Source organism: Ctenopharyngodon idella, chromosome 9 (genome assembly GCF_019924925.1).
Source record: "Ctenopharyngodon idella isolate HZGC_01 chromosome 9, HZGC01, whole genome shotgun sequence".
Taxonomy (NCBI): Eukaryota; Metazoa; Chordata; class Actinopteri; order Cypriniformes; family Xenocyprididae; genus Ctenopharyngodon; species Ctenopharyngodon idella.
Genome location: NC_067228.1, coordinates 22,060,188 through 22,073,454, shown reverse-complemented (window position 1 = coordinate 22,073,454; position 13,267 = coordinate 22,060,188). Strand labels below are relative to the sequence as shown.

Below are 13,267 nucleotides of genomic sequence, written 5' to 3'. Positions count from 1 at the left end.
AAAGTTTTAGTTACGAGTCAAGTTTTGTTCCCTCTTTCTTGAGCTACTTACTGCAAGGGTAATTCATGTTATGAAGTATATTTTCATGTCCACATTATATATGTCATATATATTAATTATTTATTAATTTGTTCATTTATTAAAAGTTACAGAAATTATTGCATGAAAGGAGTGACCTGAAAACCCGTAGAAGCCCTGATTACTCATGCAAACATTACGCAATCCTGTCATTGGTGGGAGTGTTTTTTTGTTTTGTTTTGTTTTTTGTTTTTTTTTACAGAAAGAACTAAGTATTAAAGGTCCTCTTAGAAACCTCAATTGTCAAGGTATTTATGAAAATTATAAACTTCATATCTTGTTCCATTACAACTATATTCATCAATGCTTGAAAAAAAGGGCTAATAATTGCTTTTAAATATCACCAGGAAATCATGACACTTAGATGACTACCTCGGTGCAAAAAGAAGTCATCAGGAGCATTTATTATTATTATTATTATTATTATAATTATGCTATTAAACATGACATTTATTTTGTCTGATTACAGTGTAGTAGTCAGCCATCATTAATGTGAGCCCACATCGCCCTCTAGTGGAAAAATACAGGCTTATATTTAATAAGCTTCAAAGTCCGAGCTCATGACAGAAAATATAAAATGTTATGATGTTTGTAAAGTGGCATTGTGACCTAAATTCTGTTCAGGTTACCATTTTGAAATTTCATTGGCGTTTTAAAGGGACCGCTGAGCCTTCAGAATCAAACGTCATTACAAAGAGACAGTGGCTTTAAATGTTATTGGGCTTCAAATGGGGAACGCCCCGCCCACAGGAAATGTGAGCCCCGCCTATTAGGGGGATACCCAGGCTCTTTGTAATGACGTTTGGTCTTGTGGGCGGGGTGCTCGATTTCCTTAGGGAGGAGCGACAGAGCCACTGACACGTACGAATGTCTCAATAATTTAGAGGAAGATGATACAGTTACAGGAAAGGAATACGTCCAATGCGTTTCCGTTAGTATTCGAACCGCTTTCTTAATGTGCCCTTCTCTGTTCAGAAGGTCGCGCTTAAAGGAGGTGTGTACCGCACCAGAAGTCGGAGTACAATGAGGTTTTCTATGTTGATCAGTCTGTTAAGGCCGATCGGCCCGGTTATTATCGGGATCTCTCTGGGATTTACTCTGAGTTTGCTGAGTGTGAGCTGGGTCGAGGAAAGCTGTGATATTAATGCCATAGGAGATGAAGGAATCGTTTTATCCCAGGATGGAAGTCTGAAAGGAGCCCGGAGACCCAACTCTATTTCCCCTGGGAATGATGGTGAGGAGGAGAAGGATTTCCAGCCGAGAATAATCCCATATAAACCAGTGAAACAGACTCAGCCCAAGAAACTTTTCAGGTAGACAAACCATTCTGCCTGCTTCATCTATCTTTTATGTTGTGGTTCACGCCAAAAATAACATTTCAGGTTAAAACATAAGGAATAAATATCTAGGCCAAATATCTGTGTGTGTTTTTGAACAGGCATACCTGATGGAGGCCTGCCTTGTTTAATTTTAAAACACCGTTATGTATACGTGTATACTAGTAGAGACAAAAATTCTTTAAATGTTCCCAAAGACAACTGTTGGGGCAGAAAAGTTATGTCTTAAATAAAATCTAAAATAGCCCACTTAAGGGATGGAGTGGGGTTGAGGTCAACGTAAATGTACAGTAATTATTATTATGAAGGGCAGCTGTGAATAGGACGTTATGTATACAAGCTTCTCTGTGTTCTCTGTCTGTGAGAGAATATTTCCCTAATGACTGTCTAAAAACTGTAGAAGAACCACACAAAAAACATAAACATTGTTGTTTACTTATGCTGGAACTGAAGGCTGTTTTCATGAAGTTCAAGGTTATTCTTGTAAATCAGTCGTGAATATGTTATTGATTTCCTCAAAATGAAAGAACGTTGAGATTAAAATTGCATTTTGCAACATAACCTTTTAATTCTTTACATAGCTACTAACATGACAGCCAATGACATTTTGACAAGATAAGTGATAAGATGAGACAAGATAAGTAGTAAGTTAAAGATTAATATATTTTTTTCAGCCAGTGCAAACATAAACCTTAGTTTATTTTCATCTCATAATGAAGACTAAACACAAAATACTACTCTTGATAACTGAGAAACTCTTAAAAAAATAAGATACTAACTGAGAAAGCTTTGAGTTCGGTTTCAACATTTAGTAATGTGACTTGAACTCTACATGTCAATGCTGGTGGTTTATGCTTTGACAATTACAGATAAGTCAAAATATTTGCTTTTGCTATTTAAAGGATTTTGCAACAAGATTGCCAGTGACTCAGTGGCATTTCAAACACTGAGAGGTATTTCAATATTTGTTTTTTTTTTTCTTCATGGGAATGAGATTAAACGGGGCTGTGGCAGGCTTATACTGTAACTATACCACTCTCCTACTTTTGATACGTCCCATTGGGAACTCTGTAATCCTTACGGGTGGCTCCCATGGTGCTCATTTCTCAATTTCAGTCATTGCTTACAATATTCAGAGGTAAATTAGGAAGGTTACAGTCAGTACTGTTAAAGGGTTAGTTCACCCAAAAATGAAAATTCTGTCATTAATTACTCACCCTCATGTTGTTCCACACCCGTAAGACCTTTGTTCATCTTCAGAACACAGATTAAGATATTTTTGATGAAATCCAAGAGCTCTCTGACTTCTCCATAGACAGCAATTTAACCACCACTTTCAAGGTCCAGAAAAGTACTAAAGACATCGTTAAATTAGTCCATGTGACTACAGTGGTTCAACCTTAATCTTATGAAGCGACGAGAATACTTTTTGTGCGCAAAAAGAAAACAAAAATAATGACTTTATTCAACAATATATTCTCTTCTGTGTCATTCTTCTACGTTCAGCGCTTCCAGGTTCTACGTCAGAACGCTGGCTCATTAATGGCCGGCTCTTGCGTCAGCATCACACGCATGCGTCGGCCAATACTGAGCCGGCGTTCTGACGTAGAACCTGGAAGGCTATAAAAGGCTCCCCACACAATGACATCTTCCTCCTTGCTTCACTGTGGTAGAGATGCATATATTATTAGACTTCTCACTAGATTTTTGAAGACATCGCTCTGGAGCATCACCATGCAACTTGTGTTTCAACTCTGCCAAACCACTCTGAATCAAATTTATATTTTACTTACATTACTTATAATATAATGTTATAATAGTTGTTATTTCTCTTTGTTGCGACATATTTTTTTTTATAATTGCAAATGCATTCTGTATCTCACAATTGTCTTTATATATCACATATTTAACTTTAGTGCTCAATTTTAGTGCTTAAACTTTTTTCCGTTAGTTGCAAACGCAACATTTCTCATTTTTATTTAATTTTATTTAATCTGTTATTTACGTTTGATTAAATTTCTGCCTTATTTAATTTACCTAAAGTGTATATATTTTTAATAGTTTTACTTTCAAATTTTATTTTTAATTAACAATAGCTACAATGTTTTCAATGCAACTTTTATAATTGTGATTATATAAACAGTCAAACCAAAAATTATTCAGACATTTTTGATTTTTTTGATATATTTGTACTAGTGGGTGCAGGACACTATAGTTCATTTATGTAGGTGAGGATAGCAAAATAAAGTAAACTGTGACATATTATACCCAAAAATTCTTCATACAGTGGACCACCAATAAAATTGATAAAAATTTGGAACCAAAAATTATTCAGACACTTTGACCTGACCATGTTTCGCTGAAGTGTTATCTGACATAATTAAGATTAAATTTTTCTGACACAGTTTAACTCTGAGATCTTGTCATATTTTATTACCATTTTTTAAACTTTAGTGAATAAACTGTAATAATGAATGAAATGTTCAAGGTGTCTGAATAAATTTTGGTTTGATTAGATATCTCGTACCTTTATAACATGCAACTGAAAGTTTAAATCTTACAATGTGGCCAATTTTCCTATCTCTGAAATTACTAGTTTATTTATTTTTTTTTAACTCTAATGTGGAAACAGGCTTCCATGGTTGGCGTAATTAATCATTGCCATGACAAAGTTACAGTCCTGAGTTGAACAATCATGAGTTATAAATTGTAATGATCTGTCTGTTTCCACAGGGCGAAATACATCAGCACAGAGTTGGGAATTCGAGAGCGTCTTTTCGTGGGAATACTCACCTCCAAAAACACCATCAACACTCTGGGTGTGGCCGTCAACCGCACCATCAGCCATCATCTGGACAATGTTGTGTTCTTCACCGGCACACGAAGCCACAAGATACCCCACGGGATGATGGTGGTCACCCACGGTGATGAACGCCTCATCTGGAACATGTTCCAGACCATTAAGTACATCCTAGAACATTACATCACAGAGTACGACTGGTTCTACCTCGCCCAGGACGACACGTACACGCAGGCGGATCGTATCAAGGCTCTGGTAGAGCACTTGAGTATGAACCGGGTGCTGTACATGGGCAGCCCAGAAGAGTTCATTGGAGGTGAGATGCAGGGGCGGTATTGCTATGGGGGGTTCGGATACCTGCTGTCCCGCAGTCTTCTGTTAAGACTCCAGCCCTTCCTGGAGAACTGCAGGAACGACATCCTCAGTGCCAGACATGACGAGTGGCTTGGACGATGCATCATTGACTATGCTGATACGAACTGCGTGGAAGAATTTGAGGTGAGATATGTCCTGCTTTCAGTGGAAGTTTACAGATAAAGTGTAAATAGTTCCACTATGTCTTAGAGCTGCATGATTAATCATTAAGAGATCGTGATCTCGATTCAAACACCAATGCAATCTTATTCCTAAATGACAACAATTTGGCTATTAAACCTTTGCCTTTGTCTTGACAAGTACAATCACAGCAGACATTCAAATCTGCATTGGCGCTGACCCAGAGAGAGCAGTTGTCATGTGTAGGTATTAAATAGCTTCACAAACAGTCTTTCCAACCACACAGTATCATTACTGCTTTGTAAAAATCATTGAAATTATCACAGAAGTACTGGGATAAAAGTTTATAGTTCAGATATATACACTGATGTCTAACGGTAGCGATCAAAATAGAGTAAATCATCTTTTGAAAGTAACTTGGCGCTTCAAATAAAGATTGTATCAATTATATTGTTACACCAGTAGGTGGCAACAAGTGACTCTTAAAAAATTTATTTCTCATTGAATCATTCATTTAAAGTCCCCCTGTGGTGAAAATCAAGTTTTTAATGTTGTTTATGTGGTGTTTTTAATATGCTTTAAGACAAACCATATGCAAATTCATAAGTCAACACCATTGTATTTTCTCTTTAAAACTGCAGTGATCTAAAGACAGTTTCAAAAACGTGCAGCTCTGTGTCTTAGGAAAATCTGTTTTTATAATCAATAAAGTCTGTATCGGTACAAAAATATTGTATTATGAACTGCACTACCGTTCAAAAGTTTGGGGTCAGTAAGATTTTACTGTTTTAATATATTTTAAAATGTTATTTATTCCTCTAATGGCAAAGCTGAATTTTCAGCATCATTACTCCAGTCTTCGGTGTCACATGATCCTTCAGAAACCATTCTAATATGCTGATTTTAATCTTACTGACCTCAAACTTTGAACGGTGGAGTAGTTTCAGACCTGTGACTTAACGATGACACTGTGTAAATGACATGTAAAACGACACGCATGGCTGTGTTAAGGGATAGTTGACTTCCATTGACTTCCATAGTATGGAAAAAAAAAATACTATGGAAGTCAGTGGGGCCCATCAGCTGTTTGGTTACCGACATTCTTCAAAATATCTTCTTTTGTGTTCAGCAGAAGAAAGAAATTCATACAGGTTTGGAACAACTTGAGGGTGAGTAAATGATGACAGAATTTACATTTTTGGGTGAACTATCCCTTTAAGAGTCGTCAACTGACGGTTAACAAGCGGCAACATGTTTAGCTCATTTGGGCAATGCAAGTTCAAGTGAATCATTTCTGATCCTGTACCTGTTCGTTCCACTATTTTCTCTCTTTACAATCAATAGCAGTCAAGCTTCAGTTTTCCTCTTTCTGTCCAAAAATACACAACATAATGTGTAATCAAATATATTTAAAGGATTAAATACACCTGCACGTCACCTCTGTTTTTCAGAGCAAGCGCACAACCCTGAGGCCAAATGTAGTCTGATTAACGTGTTTACATGCTGGATGAGGCTGAGCTACAATCACATTATCCAGCTCTATTAGTCAGACTTCACAAAAAGCTGTCTAATACAATTTCACTCAGACTAAAGCATTTACGTGACATTTTAAAAAGACAGTTTTTTAGCGTAGCTTATATCAAACCTTTTAAGTGTATTTAAACACTTAATGACATATTTCTTTGAGCACCATAGGCTAATCATAAAATTAAGTGCAAATTAATAGTGGTGTCTAGGGAATTTTACAAGTTTTACAAGTATTATCATTGTTTTATTTCCACACATAATCATAATTATGTTTGTTAGATAAATGTCTGTGGAGATATTAGACTTTGGTGTTAATGGAAATGCTTTTGTGTAAAAAAAAAAAAAAACTTGACATATTTTCAACACCATATTATTTGAATGAGCTATCAGTGTCTGTAATTTCCATCTCTGTGGCCTTGATTGAAGAGAGTCAGACTCCCTATGGTAAACCTGCAGTGTTTGATGACAGACAGCTTTATACTAGCAGTGTGTCTCAGTCTTACTGCGAGGGACCCAACGGAGCCTTATTCTTGATGAAACTAAATCTCACTGCCTTTCAACTCACCAGCATACGTATGCAACAACCAAAGACAAGATTCAGATGTCTCCTTTGAAATAGGCTGCTGTTCTCAGCAATTAAAGGGAAGGTCTCCAGTCTACTGCTTTAGTCTGTCAGTCAGCGCAACATCTGAAGTTTCACCCCATTCAGGTCTTTACACTCACTGCCAGTAACTGCTGGAATTAAATTCAAGACGCGTTCTAGTTGCTCTTCCCACATCTTCAAGTATAGAAACAGTACAAAACAGTACTCTTTTGTAATGTTTTTTTGCAATTGTAATGTGGCATCATGACTTTTCTCACCTGAAATACCTTTTAGATTTTGCAGTCTGTCTCTTCTGACTCCCGTAGACAGAGGTTGGAGCCTCTATTTCGTGCACGCAACGTGGATAAGCTACAACAGTTAAACATGTAAGCTGGATAGATGCTAGCTCTGGATTGTCAATATTAATTTTCTCGATTTTATGGTATGGTTTCTTTAATCTAAAATCTTTTAGTCTGTGATGTTTTCTGTTGATGCGCAGCGTGAACAACTTTGTGCTTTGTTACTTAAAGCTTCTTTCCGTAACTTTTTTTTGGTTAAAAATGATCCAAAATCAATTTTAGAGCAAGTACATAACCAGCCAGTGTTCAAAACTATCTCCTTACCTTAGCCCGATTCACAACGGTAAGCTTGTAATAATGTTTTATAATTCGGGTGGTACTGGTGGGGTTGCCATAATGCCTGTCTTGTCTTATAAGTGCAGACATTCACTTGTACATATTTATACATTTTACTTGTTTTTAGGTTTAGGTTGTTTATGTGGCTGTGATTTCATTTAGAATGGTGCAAATTGTGGCTTAGTGTTTCCTCATGTTCTTTTAATAGTTTGATCAGATTAGATTCACTTTTCTCTTTATGCAGTCTAATCGGCTCAGGTTCTTAGTGTCTGCACCCCACAGGCCAGTGTACACCTAGACATTGTTTAGCATTGCCTTATACTTTGTTTTTGTTTCTTTTACTTAAGTTATAAAGGACTACAGGAAATGTGAAGCATGATAAAGATTATGCATGTGCTTTGTGGGAATAACCTACTACAACAGATCTCTGGCAGTATTTATGATTTCTATTTTTTTTTTAATACAGAAAAAACTATTCAACTATTCATTGTGGGTTGTTAATATAGTTTCCCTACCATTTTTGTACTACAAATACCTTAAATTATATATTCTATGCAAGATATTCTGTGCAAAGGATACCAAATTCCACCCCTTAACCACTTCTCAATAATAAAAAACACAGGCAGATAATAGTATTTTAAAGTATCATAAAATTTTGTGTGTGTAATTTCAGCCTTTTAATAACATTTCTTTATTGAAATCTCTCTTTTTTTTCTTTTTTTTTTTTAACTCAAATTCCCCACAAAAATATCAAAATGACATTTTGTACAGGAAATTGTCTAGTGTATTCAATTCCTTGTCTGTGTGATCTCTATACATTCTAGAGCCATATATAAAACAGTTTGTCAGTTGCACAGAAAAGGACTAAATGTCTTTAATGCAGGCCTCACACTTTCTCTTTTTTGTGGTTCAAGTAGTTCTGAAAACCTCTTATTTTGCCTTCTCTTTCATGCTACAGTGGTCTTTCTCTGGTCTTTCATTTAGCTTGTATAAACACCTGCTAAAATTTGTATTGGACTCATTTTCTTCTAAAATACACTACCAATACTGGCAACTTTTTTCTTTGTTAATTAATCACAAGTAAGCATAAGAATTTAAGCTAATAATTTAAAAATAAAACTTTCATGTTTGTCTTCTTTTTTACCATTGCGCTTTGGCACCTTTGGCCCAGACAGAATCACAGCTCAAAATTGAATCTCACCTTTAGAGACCGAACCATATGTCACACTTTTGTTTGGAGGGGTCTGGGGTCCTCCGGTTAATCTGTTCTTGAAACAGGTACTGAGACCTCTATTAATCCATCAGAGGAGCATTAGATGTCTGGATGTCAGTGTGGAGCTACTGGGGAGAAAGAACCAGTGAATCAGACACACTAAACATGATGTACTGTCTCCATTTCGGCATTTCATCCAGTTATAAATCCACCTCTGCCTTTACCATCAAAGCACTTTCTGTCTTTCAGCACATCATTGTAACGCCTCCTACATCCTTTTATATAGCAGAGCTCTTGCAGGGCCAAAATTGGAAGCATTTACTTTGCTTAAAAATCATTTGTTGAGACCTGGAGCAAGCGTTCAGAAGAAATCAAGTACCTCCTCTGAACAATGATTTCCAATGGAATACACCAATATTGATACAGATAAGTGTTAGATGTGTTAGATTATGGCAAAAGGTAATCTAAATGTAAAAATGGTAGCAATGAGCATGCGCAATTAAACACACTAATGCACACTAATTGACATTTGAAATAAAAACCTCTCACTAACAATACTTTATTTTTATTTGTGTGTTTTTTGTTTTTGTTTTTTCTTCAGGGGCAGAAGTATTATTATTATGAAATGGGAAAAAATTCTGACCCTAGTAAGGAAGATAATGTGCAGTTTAATAATGCACTGACTGTCCATCCGGTGTCTGATCCTGAGCAGATGTACAGACTTCACAAACACTTCACTGAGATCGAGCTGCAGAAGACATACGAGGAGATCGAAAAACTGCAGGTACCCTTATGCTAAACCTGTGCTGACTAGTAACTGCGAAGAAATGGTGTTTTCTCTTGACCTTTTGAGCACTATGATTCATTATGTGCTTTTTGTAAGGGTGTGTAAAATTGCTAGCACTTTCCTTTCTTCATTTTCAAAGTGCTCTGGTAAAGTGCAGCATTACGAATTTTCAAATGGAGGTAATAATCTGCTACTTACATATCTTAAAATGCTTAATGGTATATCCTACACCTTCTTCTCTACTTTTTTAACAGGCGGAAATAAAAAATGTGAGCGTGGTGGCTTTTGAGGGCAACCGTAGTGCCTTGTGGCCAGTAGGAATCAATCCACCCTTTGAGCCCAAAACACGTTTCGAGGTCCTGCGGTGGGATTACTTTACCGAAGATCAGGTATACTCTTGCATTGATGGCTCTCCAAAGTGTGAGCTTCGTGGAATCGATAAGCTGGACGTAGCTGACGTCATTGAGACGGCTATGGGTGAGCTGAACAAGAAGTACAAGCCGGTTCTGCACCTGAAGAAGCAGCAGCTTATTAACGGATACAGGCGCTTTGACCCCACCAGAGGGATGGAGTACACCCTGGACCTACAGCTGGAGGTGGTTAACCAGAAAGGACATAGTCGCTCCATCACCAAGAGGGTTCACCTGGTGAGGCCTCTCAGTCGTATTGAGATCATCCCCATGCCTTATGTTACAGAAGCAACTAGAGTCCACATCATCTTACCCGTCACTCTTCAAGACCGAGAGCATGTTCAACAGTTTTTGGAAGTATACGCCACAAATGCGTTCGAAACCAGCGAGAATGCCATCTTGACATTTCTCTTTATCTACGATCCAATTGAAGCCCAACAAGTCAACCAGAATGACATCTTCGCCAGTGTCAAAGCGCAAATCAATGCTTATGAGCACCGCTATCCTACGGTCAAAATCCCCTGGATCAGTGTGAAAAGCGAAAGTCCCTCTCAAATCAAATTTATGGACATCATCTCCAAGAAGCACCCGGTTGACACGTTGTTCTTCATCGCCACCGTGAAAACCAGCATCAACTCGGAGTTCCTCAATCGCTGTCGGATGAACTCCATCAACAACTGGCAGGTGTTCTTTCCCATCCATTTCCAATACTACAATCCTGACATTGCTTATCATAACCAGCCTCTTCCCAATACATTGGATTTGGTCAAAGAGGCTGGCCACTTCGATCGCAGTTCCTTCACCGAAGCATGTTTCTACAACTCGGACTACATGGCTACCCGAACGCGCATGTCTTCGGATGTCCAGGAGAACGAGGAGATCCTGGAGAACCTGGATATTTATGACATGTTTGTCAAATACTCTGGCCTCCATGTTTTCCGAGCAGTGGAGCCGGCCCTGCATCAGAAATACAGCTACCAGCCATGTAATCCTCGTCTTAGTGAAGATATCTACCAGAGGTGTGTGCAGAGCACCCTCGACAGCCTTGGATCACGCTCTCAGCTCGCCATGCTGCTGTTTGAACAGGAACAGGGCAACAGTACTTAAAAACCAAACCTTGAAGATTGAGAAATGACTAAGGGGTGATAAACTGTTTTCGTCCATTAGGCTGATGCTTTACTAGTAGGCAGCCTGTGGAGTCACAGCGCTGAACACATCACAAATGGTGTCGGTACCAAAAAAATGACTAAAAACAATTTAAGCCTACTTAAAAATAGCAGATTTTTGTGACACCAGGGGATTTATGATTTTGCTATCTTTCTCATTTGAGCAGATTGGTTTATGTTGGCTCCTAAACCAAGCAGCTGTTAGCTGTTGAAATGATCACTATCGTAACACATCTAAATCGCTGTGCCTTCAAAAATATGCTGTCCTTTTACTATACTTTTGTCCGCAGACACTTTTCCTTAAGCAGATTTGTTTAAAAGAGTTTTAATATTTATTTAACGTAACAGGGTTTTTGTAGTATGAAGGAACCGTATCCAGATTCTGTGTTCTAGCAGTCGGTTTATTATTGTTGAAATGTTTTTAAATGTCAATTCACACTCGGTACTGAATTTATTAACCCTGTAGCGCTAACTTGTTAAATCTTAGGCTGATTTTAAAGTAAAATCATTGTCTTACTGACCATTAGTGCCAAAGAAACAAATGTCAAGAAAGTTTCAAACACTACTTTGACCAAAACTTTTCAACCAGCATGGTTCCATGTATAATTTATGCTTGAATTCTGAACAGCAGAGCACAGACATTATTACAAATACTTGCATTTAAATGCATATCAATATTTGTAATATTGAAACCACCTCAAAGAGATTTGTCAGATTAAACAAGTAAACTTTTTATAGTTTTGCACTAATAATTTCATTGCAAATCTGCCTTGTATAACGGTAATACTGCACAATACGCCTGTCAAAGCATTTCATTTTGTTCAAGAAAAGATTATAGGGTACATTACACGGTTATAGTTAGTTCCTGTGCTGTCTACCAGAGAGGAGTGCAATACTAGTGCAATACTATTAAGATGGTCTTCTTAGAGCCTGCTGATGGAAACACTCCAGATGAAATATACATCTGTTAATACATTTTTGAAGATGCACTACAGAGAGCCTCTATTACAGACCATTCTAAAACACAATGTGTTTTCGTGGGAACATTGGGTTATATAAGATAATTTTTTGTGGGTCTTCTTTTTTGTTCTTCAGAACTATTTCTTGGTACGTGTTACTGTATTTACTTAGTGTTGTGTCGAAGTTTTTTATTTAAGCAATCATAAACTTAATGCAGTACACTGACGACATCTTACAAAAGTGACTTATGTTAACACAATATCATGATGCTGGATGTCAAATGTTTGTGCGTTCGACGAGCTGTGAAAGGTTTTACAAAGTGGTGTTTTGTACGTTTTTAAATGACACATGCACAACATGAATGGACTCATCACAGACTGAGCGCAGATTGAAGACGCTACTGGCCTTTAGGGGTCAGCAAAGGAGCGTGGGATTACAGCTGCTCTCAGATATGTATACTTTCACAAGACTGTTTCTTAACCTCACCTTTGTTGATTTTTTTATTTCACTATAAATATTCTCTATAAATCTATTGTATTTTGTTTTAATATTATTGTACAAAATGTTTAATAAAGACTTTATTTTAGGGCTCAGTACGCGCTTGTCTTTTTTTCCTCCTATGCTTTCATCAAGCCTCTTCTTAATACTGTTTATATTGCATTTTATATTTATTTTCAGGTCAGATTCTCTTTACCAAAGCAACTGATAAGACATTTAATGCATATATTTTTCTGTGACCATTGCTGTAGCATAAATGAAAGGTTACAAATCAACACCCAATAGGTTCCAGATTAAACATCAGGCTTAAGGAGATGCTGTAAATTTTCATATCTATTTATATGTCCTCTCTTTTAGAGCCCTTAACCACACACTGCCTTTGGGCACACATTGAACCCATAAGCAAAAGGCAGCTGAAGTCAGCAGTATCTAATTATATAGGACTCATTTTACATGGGCTTTCACTCCATCTTATCTTTTTCCCAGCAGTTCACTCGTATATAGTTCAATTACATTAATCTATTTACATCCAACAATTACACATTTCTTTGTCATTTCAAACATTGCTCTCTCTCTCTCTCTATATATATATATAAACACACACACAAAATTAGACTAAAACGAATTAGCAATAAAAAACTACAACTCTTTTTCTTTTTCATTGTTCATACAATGGAAGTAAATGATCACCAAAACTGTTTGGTTACCGCATGCCAACGTTATTCAAAATATCTTTTAATTCCACATAAAGTCACATAGGTTTGGAATGAAATGAGCA

At 37.0% G+C, this 13,267-nt stretch overlaps 1 protein-coding gene across 1 annotated transcript; it reads left to right on the top strand.

The window, feature by feature from the left end:
• The first annotated feature begins 885 nt into the window (after positions 1-885).
• Positions 886-12,587, top strand: chpfa (chondroitin polymerizing factor a). Its single transcript, XM_051904624.1, has 4 exons — positions 886-1,391; positions 4,149-4,713; positions 9,270-9,452; positions 9,710-12,587. Exons 1-4 carry the CDS (start codon positions 1,102-1,104, stop codon positions 10,970-10,972), a joined length of 2,301 nt encoding a protein of 766 aa, XP_051760584.1. The 5' UTR covers positions 886-1,101; the 3' UTR covers positions 10,973-12,587.
• The last annotated feature ends 680 nt before the right edge of the window (positions 12,588-13,267 follow it).

Coding starts and splice junctions, on each gene's coding strand:
- chpfa (XM_051904624.1), top strand. CDS start 1,102: ATGAGGTTTTCTATGTTGATCAGTCTGTTAAGGCCGATCGGCCCGGTT. Junction 4,714..9,269: donor ACTGCGTGGAAGAATTTGAG/GTGAGATATGTC, acceptor TTTTTTCTTCAG/GGGCAGAAGTATTATTATTA. Junction 9,453..9,709: donor AGGAGATCGAAAAACTGCAG/GTACCCTTATGC, acceptor CTTTTTTAACAG/GCGGAAATAAAAAATGTGAG.